Source organism: Pistacia vera, unplaced genomic scaffold (assembly GCF_008641045.1).
Source record: "Pistacia vera cultivar Batoury unplaced genomic scaffold, PisVer_v2 Contig40, whole genome shotgun sequence".
NCBI classification, from domain to species: Eukaryota; Viridiplantae; Streptophyta; class Magnoliopsida; order Sapindales; family Anacardiaceae; genus Pistacia; species Pistacia vera.
The window spans coordinates 1,120,135-1,138,618 of NW_022196224.1; the positions used below are offsets into that span (position 1 = coordinate 1,120,135).

Here is an 18,484-nt window from a genome sequence, read left to right on the forward strand (position 1 = left end):
CGCTCATGTCTCACAGCTCCCACCGGAGCGACTCCATTCCATTCTCACACCCTGGCCCTTTATGAAGTGGGGAATAGACATAGTGAGAAAACTACCTACTGCACCCAAGCAACGAGTCTTCATGTTAGCTGTGACAGACTACTTTACCTAGTGGATCGAAGCCGAAGCCTTCGCACAAGTTAGAGATCGAGAGGTAAAAGCTTTCATCTGGAAGAATGTCATCTGCAGGTTCGGGATACCAAAGGAAATTGTCACTGACAATGGATCCTAGTTCATCAGTTCAGGCTTTAGGGATTTCTGTGACATGTGGGGAATAAAACTGAGCTTCTCAACCCCCCGTAACCCCCAGTCTAACGGCCAGGCTGAGTCGTCCAATAAGACCATCATTCAGACCTTAAAGAAGCGATTACAAAAAGCAAAGGGTGCATGGGTAGATGAGCTACCCGGAGTCCTTTGGTCATATCGAACCGTGGCTCGCTCGTCAACGGGCGAGACCCCCTTCTTCCTCACATACGGTTCTGAAGCAGTTATCCCAGCTGAAGTATCAGTCCCGTCCACCAGGCTCCAATGGGCGAACGAGGAAACAAACAACCAGAACCTTTGCCAGAACTTGGACACTATCGACGAGCTACGCGAATGGGCGAGCATTCGCAACGTAGTCTATCAGCAACATGCCGCCCGACACTACAACATCAATGTGAGGATCTGAACTTTCAAGATAGGCGATTGGGTGCTCCGCAAGGTCTTCCAAAACACCAAGGAGATCAACTCTGGCAAACTTAGCCCCACTTGGGAAGGTCCCTACAAGATTACCAAAGAAGTAGGGAAGGGCGCTTACAAACTCCAGACTCCCGAGGGCAAAGACATCAACAACAGCTGGAATGTTGTTCACCTCAAACACTACTACTTCTAGGTGAACTTGTTTCTTTTTTCTTTTTTCCTTTGTTTGTATTTAAAAAGGATGAGTGGACCTATCCACCTCCTCATAGACAATCGGCCTCATGACCAAGTATTAATGAAGTATTATTCAGACAATTTTTTATTACTCAGATCAACTCTGTTCGATCAATTGTTTGTTACACCTTCGAATCAACCCTGCTCGATTCACGATAACACCTTCGAATCGACCATGCTCGGTTCATGACAACACCTACGAATCGACCTTGCTCGATTCACGATAACACCTCTGAATCGACCCTGCGCGATTCACGATAACACCTTCGAATCGACCCTACTTGGTTCACGAAATCACTTTCAAATCAACCTTGCTCGGTTCACGATAACACCTCCAAATCGAACCTGCTCGATTCACGATAACACCTTCGAATTGACCTGCTCGGTTCACGAAATCACTTTCAAATTGACCCTGCTTGGTTCATGAAAACACTTTCGAATCGACCCTGCTTTGTTCACAAAAACACCTTCGAATCGACCTTACTCGATTCACGAATCGGCTCTGTCGGATCTACGAAGTTACACCTTTGGATTGGCTCTGCCCGATCCACAAACTTACACCTTCGGATCGATCCCGCTCGATTCACGGAATCACACTCTCGGATCGACCTTGCTCGATCCGTGGAGTTATACCCTCGGATCAGCCCTGCCCGATCTAAAAACTCACGCCTTTGGTTCGACCCTGCTCGATCCACAAAGCCACATACTCAGTCGGCCAGACCAAGTGAAAGGTCCTTACAGCGTTGGTTAGGAAATCACCGACCTAGCATAACAAAGGCACACATGCCTTAGCCACTAGGTCGCACTAAAATCACAAACACTATATAGTACATCTATAGGAAGCAATCAACAACTCATTCATCCATGAAAAAAGCGTCAAAAGTGAGAACAGCTAAGTATAATACATACAGCTTCAAACAGCTCAGTTCGAAGAACAACAAAAGGCACACACGCAAAAAACAAGGGCATCGCAGGCCTCAAAATACATAAGCAGAAGAAAACTAAGCCAAGTGTCCTCGATACGAGTCGTCTCCCCCATCTCCGACTCGGTCGCCTTGTCTGCACCACCAACATCCATATCAGCTGCCCGGTCACTCATGTCCCCAACAATTGATGGCCCTGGCTGACTAGCAAGATCAGGTATCTGCTCCTCGACCTGCCGCTCCGTATGACCAGCTCCCTCATCTAGCATCTCCCACATGAGCTGGATGTCCTCGTTCGGATCCCCGTGAGAGGTCTTCCCTTCCTTATAATCAAGCATGAGTTCCCCTTAGGCCTTGATAATAGCATCATCTGCAATGGAAAGACATTGCTCCCTGAGAGACTCGACCTCGATGGTCCTCTCAACCAACTCACCCCTCACTCTCTCTAGCTCACGCTCGTAATCCCACAGCTACTGCTCGCAATCCCTCAGACGCTGCTGACTCTCTTGCTCAGCCTTCTGGGTTGTTGCCTCTCTCTAGCGCAAGCTAGTGTTTGCCTTGGACACATCTTACATCCTCTTCTCCTGCGCCACCACAGACTTCCTTAGATGAAAACTACTCATGAAGGCCTGCACAACAATACACCGTCATCAATACCAAAGTTAGGAACAAAATGAAACAAAACTCCTGCCATACCTGAAAGGCGCAGGATACCCCCTAGTCAGCAGTGGCAACTGCGCCCATCTAGTTCAAACGTGCCTCATTCGTCGGGAATAAGAACAAGTTGGCCAGCTTGCTCATGGAAGTCGAGTTAGAATAGGTCGATGCAATAGCTGGAATGTTGAAAGTAATCGTCTCGGCCTCTTCATCCATGACCACGGTTTGGGATGCTCCGGTTACGGGCTGCTGACTCGGCGACATTGCCAACATATCCTCCACTCTTCTATCCTCCCTGGCCGAGGATTCCCTCCTCCTCTTCTCTCGACATCGGGCGATGGACTCGCTCGTACTAGGGACGGACAACTTCTTCATTAGTGTCTCTGCAAGCGCAAACTCTCCAACGGTTAGTGGGTTTAGCCTTGACTCATCAAAAATGATATGATTACAGTACCGAGCCAGAAGCACATCCCAAGTCTACTTCAACGAAGGAAAGGGAATACCTCGCTGAATCGCCTCTACTTCGGCCCAAATATGGCTGGTCCTGAGGTTGGACTTTGTCAATACTACCCGCTAATCCCTCTGCGCCTTTGGAATGGCTAGCACCCGCTAGGTCACCGCGTCCAAGCTGTCTCCGCTCTGCTCAGCTCGATTGTATTTAAGCTCTACAAGCAAAAAACACAATCAAGATTTAGTAATCGAAGTACAAAAAACAACAGAGTTCTCACCAATAGCTCTCCAACTGCTCGGGATGTCGCCCTATCCTCTCTCCCCAAAGACAGCCTGACCTTTCACAAAGAAGTATCGATCCTTCCAGTTCTTGTCGCTGGACCGCAGGTCGGTCACCAGGTGAGACCGATCATGCCTCAGGTTAATCAGATATCTACCATTCTCTTTGTCATTCTCCTTTAGAAAGTATGAGTACAACAACTCGTGCAGCCCGAGCATCACCTGGTGCTAGATACAGAGGTCCTCCAAGGCCATAAGGACCTCCAACCATTCAGCATGAACTGAGATGGGGCAATCATAAAGTGTTTCAACACCTCCTAGACGAGGTGAGGAACATGCAACCTCAACCCATCGTGAAACCACTTTTCGTAAACACTAGCCCAGCCTTGTGCTTCCCAATTAACCAGCTCGTACGACTGTGGCGCCCGAATCTCAATCGAAGTCAGAATGTGATACAAAGTCTGTATGCGCCACACATCGCTGTCCTTAAGCACGGGAGGATAATCCTTGGTCAAGATCCCACTGCACTATTGGCTCGGCTCTTCCTCAGAGTCACTACTAGATGAAGACGGACTACCAACTGCTTCAGAGTCTTCCCCACTTCCCCCATTCTTGCTCGAACCACTCGGCCGGCAACACTTTTCCCTGGGACAGCTACACTAACTCCAGTCGGTACTCCCATCGGAACGCCCCCCTCGGGCATCATCACTATGGTAGGGGCACGTTCGTACTTGTCACCAGCATCTGCCACAACCCCGCTCGAACTAGCTGACTCAAAGTCAGACATATTGACCTGATCGTCCAACCCAACTAACTGACTTGATCCCAGTTTTAAAACTCTTTAAAACCTAAGTATCAAGCAACCACTCACCCCGATCTACCAACCGAGTAAGTCTACAACACCCAGTAGTCACTCGTCCTTCAGAACCGATTGACATGTCACCGTCAAACTTGTCAACTCCTAAACTCTGATTGGCCCCCGCTAACAACTGACCCGATCCCAGGTTCAAAAAAGCCTTCCTCGCTTGCCCCAAGTGACCGACCCACCTTCAAACATAACCCTATGAGTCTACTTCCCTTGACCACCGACTCACTAACCCAAATATTGACCATACAACTTAGTCGGACGGACCGGATAACCTACCTATTCTACTTACCTGTCACTTACAAGCTAGATCTGCCCCAGTCACTTGATTTGGTCAGGCAGACCGACCGAGCTGGATCAAGATGCAACGTAACCCGATTTCGTCTTCCCCTTTTTTCCGTCCAAAATTCCAGAAAACACCAAAAAACTGGAGAAAACCGTCGAAAACTCACCAAAAACCCAAAAATCCAAGCCTATTCTAGAAAACCAAAACTCCAACACTTCTAAACACGTCAAAACTAGTCAAAACTATACAAACTTCATCATATTTTCTAAAAACTCAGCAACAAACCAAAACAAGCACAAAGAAACACAAAAACGTCGCGAAAGTAGAATGTTTACCATGAAAAAAGTCAAAGTCTACCGAGAGAAACTGCCGTCGCTAAAAAGAAGCTGAAAACACAAAGGAAAAAACTTTTTGTTTTGCAGAAAAACGAAGGAAAAATGTGAATGGAAGACGAATGGTCTGCTCTTTCGTTTTTAAAAGGAAAACCTGACAGACGAAGACACGTGGAGGCCCATGATTGGCCAACATTCAAAGTGACTCCTCGGTTTCCCGCCTCAAAAATAAGAAGCAGATCGCCACCATACACGTGGCAAGGATCCACAGCGCCTAGGAAACCGCAACACCATGTTCAATCGCCCAGCCTACCCGACTGAGTCAACACTAGACTACCAGAGTTGTCCCAACAGGCTCCCATGTCTCACTGGTCCAAGAGATTCTCTTGACTGGTCGACTGGCTAAGAGCAACCTAGCCCATGTTCGCCCTTAAGATGACCAAGCCAAGAGGCCCTGTTCACTCGGTCTTCCATAACGGGCGATTGGGCGACTTACGATCAAAGCTCGAGCATTTTGTTTGGCCCTATGGCACCTAGTACAGAGCCCTGAGATATCAAAAGCGCATGTCATACAATCCAGCTAGTCGGCCGAGTTGACTCCATCACACTCAATCATCCGAGCACCTCGACCGAACGAACCTTCAGTTCAGTATCCTCTCCACTTCACTCGAACCGGTATACCAAGCGGACACCCCTGCTATGGGAGTCCAGCTCACTTCTCCAGTAGGCAGGACACACCGAATGAACACATAAGCCCCTGAAGGCTCGTTATCTCAGTCCCTTCAACCCTTCACACCGATCGAGCACTCCCTCTTGGGATGACGGCATACTCCGAATCGGTAATGGATACCGAACGACGCTTGACTATGAACCACCTACATCAAACTGTTTAGCTACACTGACAATCGATCGTCCAGGAAAAGAGACCGAGCGCGTTTCGATCGCTCCTACTCTTTGACTTAAATAATTCTTAACTCAGAGAGTAGGGGGCAAACTGTTAGGGCCAAAAATCTTCCTTGGCCCAAATAAGAAAACGGGCGTGAGTGTGTGGAAGAGACCAGGCCCAATCCCGGTGCAGGCCCATTTGATTCGAGATATAGCTGGCCCAAACCATCTGGGCAGAAGCCTCCCAATCCCAGCTCACTTCCTGGACCTATGAGCGAGTTCAGAGCCCATGGCCGCCATAGATCATTTTCCTATTCCTGATCAATCTCCTATTCGAAGGTCACCTTCCTGTTTAGATCACTTTTCTACTCGAAGTTACTTTCCTGTTCGGGATCACCTTCCTATCTGAACACTGGTAAGATAGCTCACCATTGCCCTAACTCCTCTAGGGTTTGTATCAGAGTCACACTAGGACTTCTACTCCCACCAGGATAGGGAAACCAGACAGTCACTATATAAGCAGAGGTCAACCCTCTCACAAGACAGATTACATTACACCTTCTCACCCGAAGCTCCTACTTGAGAGCTACACATCACTGCCGTAGTCACAGTCCCCGACTAGACTTCCAGTAACCTCTCTACTCCCTAGCCCTCACTAAATTAACCTCTTACAACCTTGTTGACTTGAGCGTCGGAGTGCCTATGGCAAACACCACCCCGATGTTTTCTGTTCGTTTCATGCACTTGTTTCTTTACGTGTGCAGGTGCAATGGATCGCTAGTGGCCTCAACCTTACGGGATCAGACCCCCCTTTCATACAGGTAGATTTATACGTCTCTAAGAAGTGTGGCATCAATATCACTTTTATGTTCATTATTAGGTGAAATTTTCTGATATGTTACAATATATATGTCCCTACTACTAATTTAGCCATCCAACTCATTAAATTTGAGATTCATCAACAGTTTTATAATCATTAATGTGTTGTCCTGTGATATCATTAACTCTCGAAAAATAAATTTATATCAATAATCAATATAAGAATCTATTTGACCGAGAAATTAAATATTGATGGTATACAGTACTACATCGTAAATCATCTATAAAAATGATCTTATTATTGTCTAAATATCCATATACGTTCAGATATTTGGCCAACACCGGCCTGATACTATTTCATCGGTCCAACAGTGATCTAGTACGGTTTGATTGAAAATACCGATGCTCTAGAATAGTCCAACCCTGATCAGACCGAACCGTCCGGTCCAGGCAATATGCTTGCCTACTTGGTACAATAAACCTTAATCTAGAACCTCAAATAGCTGAACCAGTAGCTTCACTCGTCACGGTCTAATAACAACTTGAACATTCTAATTAAAATAGCTATTAAGTCTACTGTGGCTGAAGGAGCTATGAAACTAGGACGGAGGGAGGGTAGCAAAATCATTTGTGTCTCCAAGAGTGTCGACTGATGAGTAGCTATAGAGGGTAGAAAAAAGAATATTGTGTCAAACAAACAGAAAAAGATGACGCAAACAATGATGGGCGAAGCAATGCCAACCAAACAAACCACCAGTATGGAAAGGATCGAATTGTAGGACAATAATACGAAAAATCCTACAACGAATGCTAATAACATTGACAAAAGTCCTATTGATGTTGCCAAGACAGCGCCAGCGATACATTTCATAGAAAGATGAGGACGTTTATACCTATAAAAGAAGTATGCAATAACCAGAACTGCGGCAGTCATAGAAGTGGTCATGGCCATGGTATTCAGAATAGCAAAAGCTTGGAAACCTGTTTTCCCAGTCAGAGTTGCCATGCCCTTATCTGGAGAATCATTTTTTAAACCCCCTGGAACGGTGAAAGCTGCAGTAAATAAAATGTGGCTATTAACGTTGCCATAACTAAGAGGGATTTAGCCATTTCATCAATTTTCCAACCTTGGTTTATATCTCTTATTTCAACCGAGGGCTTATGTTCTAATATGCGATCTGGATACGGAGCTTGCCTTGTATTGGATAAATACACCCATGATGAAGGGGTGTGAGAAGTGGAAACTGCCAAAGGCAGTTTCTCACGAACCGTTCCCATATAAAAGGAAGGTTTTTTCTTTTAGAAAAGGTTACTCACTACAACACACACAAAAACGCAAAGGAAAAGATGCTCTCTCTCTCTAGAATTTGGAAAAGAGAAATACACTTCGTGGTTTTCTTCCAGATTAACTCTATTGCTTCAGAGATAAGGAACAGAATTATTTATGCTGTGTCAATTCATTTATATACAAATGTGATTGCAATGGTGACTATGATCTTGAGATTATGTTAGGATATATGTTATTCTATGTTATTTCCAATATTGGTATCAGAGTCATGGTTCATATTGTTTTAAATTCATACTGTTAATGTTGAAGCATGTTATTGGTTTGTCAAATGCAGTTCTGAATTTTTCAAATTTTGTACGTAAAAAGTTGTCATTTTGGTAATGATAATTAGACCATTAAATTCCTTATGAAATTATGAAGAAAATGGTTTTTGAATCATAAAAAATGGAGTTAAAATGACTTAGATATGCCTCTTTGAAGTTTCGGGTTTCGTATGGGTTGATTTCCGGGTCAAGTACCCAGTTGCAAACCCGGACAGAGGTTGAAGACAACAAGAACCGACATGTCGTTTTCGATCCAAACTGATGAATAACATGTCGTTTTTCCTGTTTGACTTCTTTTTTGAAAAAAATTCAAATAGGCGTGGGTGGTGAGACTTGAACCCAAGTCTCCATGATTGAAGCCCAATACCCTAACCACTGGGCTAATTTTGTTTTTGTGTTAACTATATTCACAAACCCAATATATTCTTATCCGGCCCAACCCATAACCAAATTAAAAAATTGGGTCAAGTTGACCCGTGGACCCGACCCATATGACCAAACGGGTTAGTCAAACCCGGTAATGAGTCAAACTCAACCCGTAAAGTCAAACAGGTCGGTCGAACCTAGTCAACGCATGACCCGTAAGACCAAACGGGTCAGTCAAACCCGGTCAACACCTGACCCGTAAAGTCAACAAGGTCAACGGGCCAAACTCGGGTCAGGAATGACCCAGTTGAATGTGGAACATGTCGACCCGACCCGACCCGAATTTGTGTGAGCGCGTGGAGTACCTTGCTGGCGCGTGGTGGCACGTGGCCTCTTCTGGGCGCGCGTGGAGGCGCGTGAAGTATTCTAAATTTTTTTTTCTTTTGCTGTAAGGAATAAAAATGAATATTTGGTATGTTGTTATGAGTCTAATTTTTGTTATTAAACAATAAACACGTATATATATTATTTATCAAATATAGTCAACCTTTATTTGATAAATAAATAGTTTTTTTTTGTATTTGTTACAGAAAAATGTTACATTATAAACGTGCAATGGTTGCTAGAACACCCGCTCAAAGGGAAAGGGTTATGAACATAATTAGAACTCTACAAATTCACACAATGATTTTAAGAGACACAGAGGATGAGTTGGTGCAACTCGTAAATCATTTCATTCATGTGAATGAAAAGATTCAGGTAATTGTCTGGATAGGGGGATTAAAGGAAGATGAGTCGAAATACCAAGTTCTAAGAGAGACTCTTGGTTACCCTAATCTCGTTGGTCTCCTTGATATGGTTTGGACCAAGCTGAAAGTTCATAATTTAAAGATGACAATAAAAATTATAGATGTTTAGTCAACAACTATATCAAGGAGTACATAGATTGGAGTGGGAAAAAGACAGCTGGTGCATCAATAGGAGTCTCCACTCATAAAGGACATCACAAGAAACTGGGAGTTTCCCTACCTAGGGTTAATTACAAGTTAGATAAAGACCTTAGGATAAGGATTATCAGATCCTTCCCAGTTTTAGGAATGTGGCTGTACACTTATTTTTTTTTTTTTTTTTTTGAAATTGTTTGTTTTAATTTCATTACATGTTGAATTCTATTTACATCATGGAATTAATTTTATTTATTAAAATTTAAAATTTTATGTGAATTGATGTTGATTTATATTTATATAATTGTGTCTAAATATATTTTTAGAATTGCAATTAATTATATCTANTAAGCCCCATATCATGTAGCAGGTCTGACGTGTGCGTGTTGCCCTGACGGGAGCAGGTCACTCTTCACGTGACTTTCCCACGTCAGCCCTTATTTCCCCAGGCATAACAATGTTCATTAGGTGAAATTTTCTGATATGTTACAATATATATGTCCCTCCTACTAATTTAGCCATTCAACTCATTAAATTTGAGATTCATCAACAGTTTTATAATCACTAGTGTGTTGTCCTGTGATATCATCAACTCTCGAAAAATAAATTTATATCAATAATCAATATAAGAATCTATTTGACCAAGAAATTAAATATTGATGGTATATAGTACTACATCATAAATCATCTATAAAAATGATCTTATTATTGTCTAAATATCCATATACGTTCAGATATTTGGCCAACACCGGCCTGATACTATTTCACCGGTCCAACAGTGATCTAGTACGGTTTGATTGAAAATACTGATGTTCTAGAACAGTTTAACCCTGATCAGACCGAACAGTCCGGTCCTGGCAATATCCTTAGTACAATAAACCTTAATCAAGAACCTCAAATAGCTGAACCAGTAGCTTCGCTCGTCACGGTCTAATAACAACTTGAACATTCTAATTAAAATAGCTATTAAGTCTACTGTGGCTGAAGGAGCTATGAAACTAGGACGGAGGGAGGGTAGCAAAATCATTTGTGTCTCCAAGAGTGTCGACTGATGAGTAGCTATAGAGAGTAGAAAAAAGAATATTGTGTCAAACAAACAGAAAAAGATGACGCAAACAATGATGGGCGAAGCAATGCCAACCAAACAAACCACCAGTATGGAAAGGATCGAATTGTAGGACAATAATACGAAAAATCCTACAACGAATGCTAATAACATTGACAAAAGTCCTATTGATGTTGCCAAGACAGCGCCAGCGATACATTTCATAGAAAGATGAGGACGTTTATACCTATAAAAGAAGTATGCAATAACCAGAACTGCGGCAGTCATAGAAGTGGTCATGGCCATGGTATTCAGAATAGCAAAAGCTTGGAAACCTGTTTTCCCAGTCAGAGTTGCCATGCCCTTATCTGGAGAATCATTTTTTAAACCCCCTGGAACGGTGAAAGCTGCAGTAAATAAAATGTGGCTATTAACGTTGCCATAACTAAGAGGGATTTAGCCATTTCATCAATTTTCCAACCTTGGTTTATATCTCTTATTTCAACCAAGGGCTCATGTCCTAATATGCGATCTGGATACGGAGCTTGCCTTGCATAGGCCAACTTCAGTGCTTCTATAGCCAAGAGCTGCAATACACAGAATATATGTAACACAAGCAAATACAAGTCTGAGAAACACAGTACTACATGTATAACTCCAAGATATATAAAAGAGTATTCTAAAATGAATGAGACTGTCATCAAATAAGAAGAGATGCAACTAGCTACTATAATTTTATTAATGTTTTTGTTTGCTCGGTGAATACTTTGTAACGGTTATTCTAACTATATTATGGGATTTTAGAAGACTGACATATAAGACATTTGTTTTTGTTTAAATAATATACTTTAAAAACACTCTCAATGCATTTTTTTTCCCTATATAGAGAAGTTACCCTCGGGCAAAACCTTGGCCAAGCTCCATTACATAATTTATCACCTCCATAAACCCTAATTACTTCGCCTTAATATAGTCTAGTGGTAGCTATCTATCTTGTTAATAATAGGTTCAAAGTACAAGAGTAATAAAAGTAAAAAATTGATATACCTTTGACATATCTCCATGATCCCCAGATGACTGAGCAATTTCCAGAGCAGTCTTTTTTCCATTGTTGGTTCCACTGATGTTCACCCTCGGACTTGTTGAGAGGATATAAATCACATAGTTACGGAATTTTATGGCAGCTAGATGTAAAGGGGTATTCCCATCCGCATCAGGCGAGTTGATCAAATCTTCCAACTCAGGCAATGCAAGAATATATTTGACAATATCCGCTTGCCCATTTTCAGCAGCAACATGGAGGATATTACGTTTTTTATTTTCAAGCAACTCAAATACATCTGGATAAAATTCGATGAGCATTTTAAGCACAACAATCTGGCCATTCTTAGCAGCCAAGTGAATCGGCGTTAGACCATCACGGTCACCTTGATATACAAGTGAGTCATCTTCATTTGCTAAGTGTCGTACCATCTTAGAATTACCTATGGCTGCGGCGAAGTGAAGAGGATTCCTATTATGTGCATCCAGCTCATTGATAAGTTCCTTTTTCGCTTGCAGTATCTCGACCATGACAACTGAATTTAAATTTCAAGAAAGGAATTAAGGGTTGTGACTTCTGAGAGTTCACATTAACTTAATCTCAAACTGTATAAAGAATTGTTTTCATAGTCATACCATAATCTTGATTTATGACAGCTCTGTGAAGAAGGGTCAATCCGTCGGTTCCTCTATGGCCATGGGAAGATGGATTTTTATTTATCATAAGGCATGCAATATGAGTTACTTGTGCGTCAATGGCAATAGAGAGAGGAGACTGATTAGCTTTATTAAGATACTGAATTGGTTCAGGATCTTTATTTATCAGCATGAAAGCCAGCTTGCGGTTATGATTCCGAACAGCATTGTGCAGAGGTGTATTATCTTCATTATCTTTAGTCCTTGAAATTTGCTCTGTAGCATTCAAGAATATTTTTATGACACCAATTTTACCCATTCTCGCGGCAATGTGCACAGGAGTTTCACCGTTCTGGTTTCTCTAATTGAGAAAAGAAGACTGAAGCGTGAGTATCTTTTTCACAACACTTTCGTTTCCCAACCTTGCAGCTATATGAAGGGCTGTGTTACCTTGCGGACTCGTGCCAGGGAACCTGTTGCCATTTCGACTTGCAAATTCCTGAACTTGATCTTTATCCCCACTTTTCAATGCCCTGAGTAATGTATGATTGATGCGGATTGCCTCTCTGTACCAAAAATTAAACAAATAAACGATGATTTATTTTCCACTGAATCACTGATCACTTTGTCCAGGTGTTCAAACATTACGCAGGTTATTTATTATTATATCATTAATAAAGTCAAGAAATGAGATACCAAGGAAAGGAATTTCCGATGTATCTTTTAATGGGCTAAGAAGTAAGAACATGTTAATCCCTATAGTTTTAGTTGACTATCAAGGACAGTTTTATTTTTTACTAACAAAATCATCCCTTTAATTTGACAAACGTTTGTTTTACACTAAAGGGTCAAGGTTATATTTGACTTCCTAATTCGCATTTAAAACTTTCCTATTTTAAAATGGAAAGCCCCTGAATACTTGAGTTGAGGATGAGTTTTTATTTTTATTTTACGAATAAAAATAAATAAATTTTATTAATTAATTTTACATAATGTTTTATAATTAAAATAAAATTTCCAAAAATCCATTTTTCTAATTTTTCTTCACCATCTCTCTTTCCCGTAAAACCATCCCCGATCCATATATCCTCACCACCATTTCACAACCGATGCCTCACTGCCCATTGCCATTGCAACCCTCACAAATCACCACTAAATTATAGTAAAAAACATTAAAAAGGAAAAAAAAAAAATTCGAACCAAAAATCACCAGCCCACCAGGGCCGGCTTAAGGGTAGGTAGGTGAGGCACCTGCCTAGGCCCCCAAAAGATAGGGGCCCAAATTTTATATATATATATATTTTTTTTTTGACTATGTTACAAAAATGAAAATGGTTTATAATTTCTTATCTAAGCCAAGGGGCCCCAAAAAAAAAGCCAAAAAGCCCAAATTTTATTATGACTTTTTACATATATCCCACCCAAGTTTAATAAATAAGCAAGTTTGTACTTCTGTTTTTATATTTCTAGTTTATACTCATAAATTACACATTGAATCTCTTTAAACAATGGAAGACTAAAATAGTCATTTACATATCTCAAATTACTTACCCCCATTTTAATCACAAAATTTGACATTCACATTCTCCAGCCCTCTTCTGCCACCAATGTTTGAAGTTGATTTCGGTCAATTTTGGTTTCGGTCGATTTTCTCACCAAAATCAACCGAAATCATCATTTTATCATTTCCCAACCTTGATAGCCCTTGATTTGACTAATTTTGATGAATCTCGCAACCCAACTCCACCACACGCAGCCATTTCCAGCCTTTTGGCATGTACCCCATTGTTGGCCTTCCCTCGACCCACCATCTTCCTCTCCTTAGCCCTCTCACCAAAACCCCTATCATACTTATCTGTTTACTCTGCCAATCGCCGTCCATCGATACCTTTTGGGCTGTGACTTCTCAAGCCTTTTCTTATCAATCTGGGCATTGGAAATCACTCATTTCACCACCCATCACTTCTCCAACATCTACTCTCCAAAACCCCTTACCAACCTAACCTTGTTAGCCTGCCGATTGCTGTCCACCTCTCCTTATGATTTTTCATCTCAAAAGGCAAAAAAAAAAAAAAAAAAATATATTTTTTAATATGCTTATATTATTAGGGCCCCAAATAACTCCTACCTAGGATCACAAATATTCTAGAGACGCTCTGGGCCCAACAAATCCTTTCCTTCATGCCCAGCAACCTTTCTACCTTTCCCATGCCCATCAAACCACACACTCTCCTTCATCCCCCCACACACTCTTCCTTCATCCCAGCAACCCCACCACACCCATTGATGATTTTTGAATGGGACGATGAGGGATTAAGTTATGGACGGTTTTTTTTTTCTTTTTTAAAGTTTTTTTTAATTCATTTATTTTTATTTCAAGAAAGAAATAAAATTCTTAGAAAACACCTCTGTTTGTTTTAATATTTCTATTGTATTTCTATCCTACCCAAAATACATATTTTTTCATTATTCTCAAATTCAATTCAATCAACTATTTTACTATTTTAACCCTCCGAAGTTTGTTAATTTATAAAGACTCCCTGATTTTTGTCAGTTATTATTTTGCTTTTGTATTCAGTATTTCATTGTTGTTTCATCTAGGCCATTTTGACTTTACTGAAAAATATTTTACTAGAACTTGAGTCAGTAACATTTTGCTAGTGAAAATTAAAATTTTCTGAATTGTTAGTGGACTATAATCCAAGGACAATGAAGCTTTTTTTTTTCTCATCTTTTCATTGATCACAATGGATGACTCTACTTTACTAAGATATTTTCGATTTCAACTAATTATTTAAAACAAAGTTAATATGTTAAATAATTAAAAACTGATAGAAATGTAGGCATAAATTAAAAAAAAAAACAAGTTTATAGAAGTCCTATACTCCACTGTAGATCTAATATAAAGAATAGGTTTGACATACCTTTTGATTGACCTAAAGGGCATGTAATTAAGTTTCTCCCAGAAGCAATAACTTTTTTTTTTTTTTTTTTTTTTTTTTTGTCTTCCTCCCTCCAACTTATAGTATATATATATATTTTCAAATAATTTATAATTTATCCGAAGTGCACAATTCGTCAATAGAATTATCATATCTTTGAGAGGTGTAACAGATCAGTATTATTACAAAGATTATTTAAGAATTTCATCATTGAAATTTGAAAATCACATAAACAATGCCTTAAAGAAATAAAGAGATAAAATTCAAGAGCAAACTTTATTAAAGCCCCTGAAGTGAACCGTAAATAACAATAAACCTCATATTTTTTGGATATAGATCACAATCCCCCTTTCCGTTAGTCAAACGTTAACATTTTTCTGTTAAGTTAAAACATCAGGGTTGAAAGTAACTTTATATTACATGAACAACATTAACAAGATTTAAAACTTGAACCTAACAACTATTTAGAGATTGTTTTTGGTTGATTCTAGTTGTTGAATCTGAACAGGGTGGTTGAATCTTGATTTGGTTTGTTACTAGAGTTTTTTTTCCTTTTCTTTTTTTACTTAATTAGATATTTTTATTTGATTATTTATTTTAAAAATAATTTATGTTTCATGAGGGTAATATGGTATTTACAATGTGTGGGAAGTCAGACAGGGTGGCAGTCGAGTCAAGCCACGTATGAAGTTTATAACCTATTTCTAACCTTATCTCTTGTTTCTCTCTTCCACCACCTTCCTTTCTTCATCCCATCTCTTATTTCTTCTTCTTCTTCTTCATCTTTCTCCGATTTTCCTCCTCCTTCCGTTCTATTCATTTATTTCTTTTTTCTTTTTTTCTCCTCTTCCTTCCTTTCTTTTTTTTATTTTCTCCCCCTTATTCTTTCTTCTCTAATTTTCTCTCTTTCATTTTTTTTCTTGGTTTACCATGACTGACTGAGGCCATAAAGGCGGCCAATATAGATGGCCGTGTGGGCTACATGCGGGCCAGATCTGTTGGACCGTTGTAGCCCATGGGCTGGATAGATCTGGCTGGCCATACAGGCCATGTCGACAGCCAAATCTGCTTGACAATGGTGGTTTATGATGGATTTTAGAATATATAAAGCAATTAATTTTAATTAATTACTTTTATATCGTTTATTTACAACTAAACAAAGTCAATTAATAAATTGACTAGAAAGAAAATAGAGAGAGTAAATAGGATTTCCAAATCTAGGAGAGGACTAAAACTTGTAATCTATTATTACTAAGGATGTCCAAAAACACTAAACCTTACGAATGCAATTGAAATCTATTATTGAATCTTTGAAAATTGAAAGGAACTTCAAGAGGAGAAGAACATTACCTCTCAGAGACAGTAGGAGCTTGTTGCGAGGCGGCCATTTCCAAATCTAGGAGAGGACTACAACTTAAGGATGTAATAAATCAAACCCCAAAATAAAAAAATAAAAGGCAAATTTAAATACTTCCAAAAATAGTCAAGTACAGTACCCAACGCACCGAGAAATCAAGAATAGAAAGTTTTGAGTTTGAGAGTAGGGAATGAGAGGACAAGGAAGAAATAGGCGAGAGTGGAGAGTATTTATAAAAGAAATTTGTGTTGGAATTAAAATTTTATATATCATGAAATAAGTTGTCAAAATAATTAATTTATAATGCAAAAGTTCAAATATCTTTAGAACTTTTTATTAAAATAGTAAATGTAAAGAATTTTTGTCTCAAAGTCTAAGGCTAGAATCTAGACTAGCTGACGTGTATTTGTTCGTGTTTGTGCGATAGATCATAAATTTACCGGGATCATAACAATTTGGTTTGGTCTAAGAAATTTTAGTGGTAAAATTTATGGATATTGTAGTTTCACAATCTAATCTTATATAATTAATTTACAATTTTTGATATAATAACTCATTATTGATTAACTTATAAATGGGCAATAGGATCCATATAAATAGATGACACTCATTTTACGAACTGATCAATAACGAACTGTCACATTGAAGATTGTAAAAAAAAATCGTGAGATTGGATTATAGACGTAATATTACTCAAAATTTATAACTAACTTTTGGTCCTTAAGCTTCGATTTAAGTGTCATTTTAGTCCTTGAGGTTTGTTATTTATATGTTCAAAATATAATTGCTTATTTGTTATTACCTGACAAAATGGGTCTATACCCGTGGATTGACCTATACCCATCCAAAAATATAGGGTACGGTCCACTCTTATAGACTCGTGAAAACTAGACTTGTACCTAGGCCCTCGCCCTTGCCCAATTTTTATTTTTTTTGCAGGTGGGCCGAGTAAACCCGTGGGTTTCTGTATTATTTAAAAATAATAATAATTAAGTTTTCCCTAATCTATTCAGACTATTCTACATGCACGACTCGTCACTCTCACTCTCACCAAAACAAAATCGCTAAAAACACAAAACGTCAAACAAACAAACCCACGCTCGTTCGCCGTTCCTCGGTTTCACCGTCAATCAGTCTCCTACTCTCCTTAGTCTTCACTCTTCACTCTTTAGCAGTTTTTCAAGTTTTTTGAAGGTAGGTGGTTCTTTAATTATATGTCTGATTCGTTTTCGTCTTTTAAAAAGAGATTAAAAAATCCGTCTTCTAAATTATAGAGAGGGGAATTTCCAGGAAACCAGAAAAAGCAATTGAAAATCAATTTCCTTTCCGCCATTATCGATGTTAAATTTGATGTGTTATTTCCGTGTTGGAAAGCGCATGATTGTTGTTAAGTCAGAGGAAATGAAAGAACCATGTAAGTTCTTCAATTGTAAAAAGCATGCTTTGGAAAATTAAAATTTCATTTCAGTAGTTGTCACTGCAATTTCCCAGCAGCTTCTATGAGGAATTAATTAATGGAATCACTTTCTCTGCTATGACACCATTTTGGTTTCCCATTGGATGAGCCATTTGAAAATAGCCATTATTGCCAAAATAATTTAAGAATATGAGAATCGACTGAAAGATCTAGTAGTTTGAAGTTTCTGAAAGTATGAATTTTTATAGGAATTATAACTAAATTTTTGTCCTTAAGCTTTGGTTTAAGTGACATTTTAGTCTTCGAGGTAATGAGGTTTGTTATTTATAGTGTTCAAAATGTAGTTGTTATAGATCAAAATGTTACTAATAAATTCTATGATATTAAAGTGTTACTTAAGCCAAACCTTAGAGAGGAAATTGTTATTATCCTCTAAATTTAATTGTGCAGAAGAGAAACTTCTATTAGATTGAACTGACATTTTCACCCCTAGTCTATCATGGAAGGATAATTCTTCCCGTGGTTTTGAAAACATGCAAATGCAATATTATTCTTATGTTTCAAGTTCAAACGATACGAAAGGATAATTTTGTCAATTCTTAATATTATATCAAAGTTTTTTGTTTTTATGATATATATAAATATATAGTTCTATTAGGTTGAACTGACATTTTC

At 39.3% G+C, this 18,484-nt stretch overlaps 1 protein-coding gene across 1 annotated transcript; it reads right to left on the reverse strand.

The window, feature by feature from the left end:
- Positions 1-2,434: 2,434 nt before the first annotated feature.
- LOC116141743 (ankyrin repeat-containing protein At5g02620-like) lies at positions 2,435-12,433 on the reverse strand. Its single transcript, XM_031427230.1, has 3 exons — positions 12,094-12,433; positions 11,464-11,993; positions 2,435-2,506 (listed from the first exon to the last, which is right to left on the reverse strand). Exons 1-3 carry the CDS (start codon positions 12,410-12,412, stop codon positions 2,447-2,449), a joined length of 909 nt encoding a protein of 302 aa, XP_031283090.1. The 5' UTR covers positions 12,413-12,433; the 3' UTR covers positions 2,435-2,446.
- Positions 12,434-18,484: the final 6,051 nt, after the last annotated feature.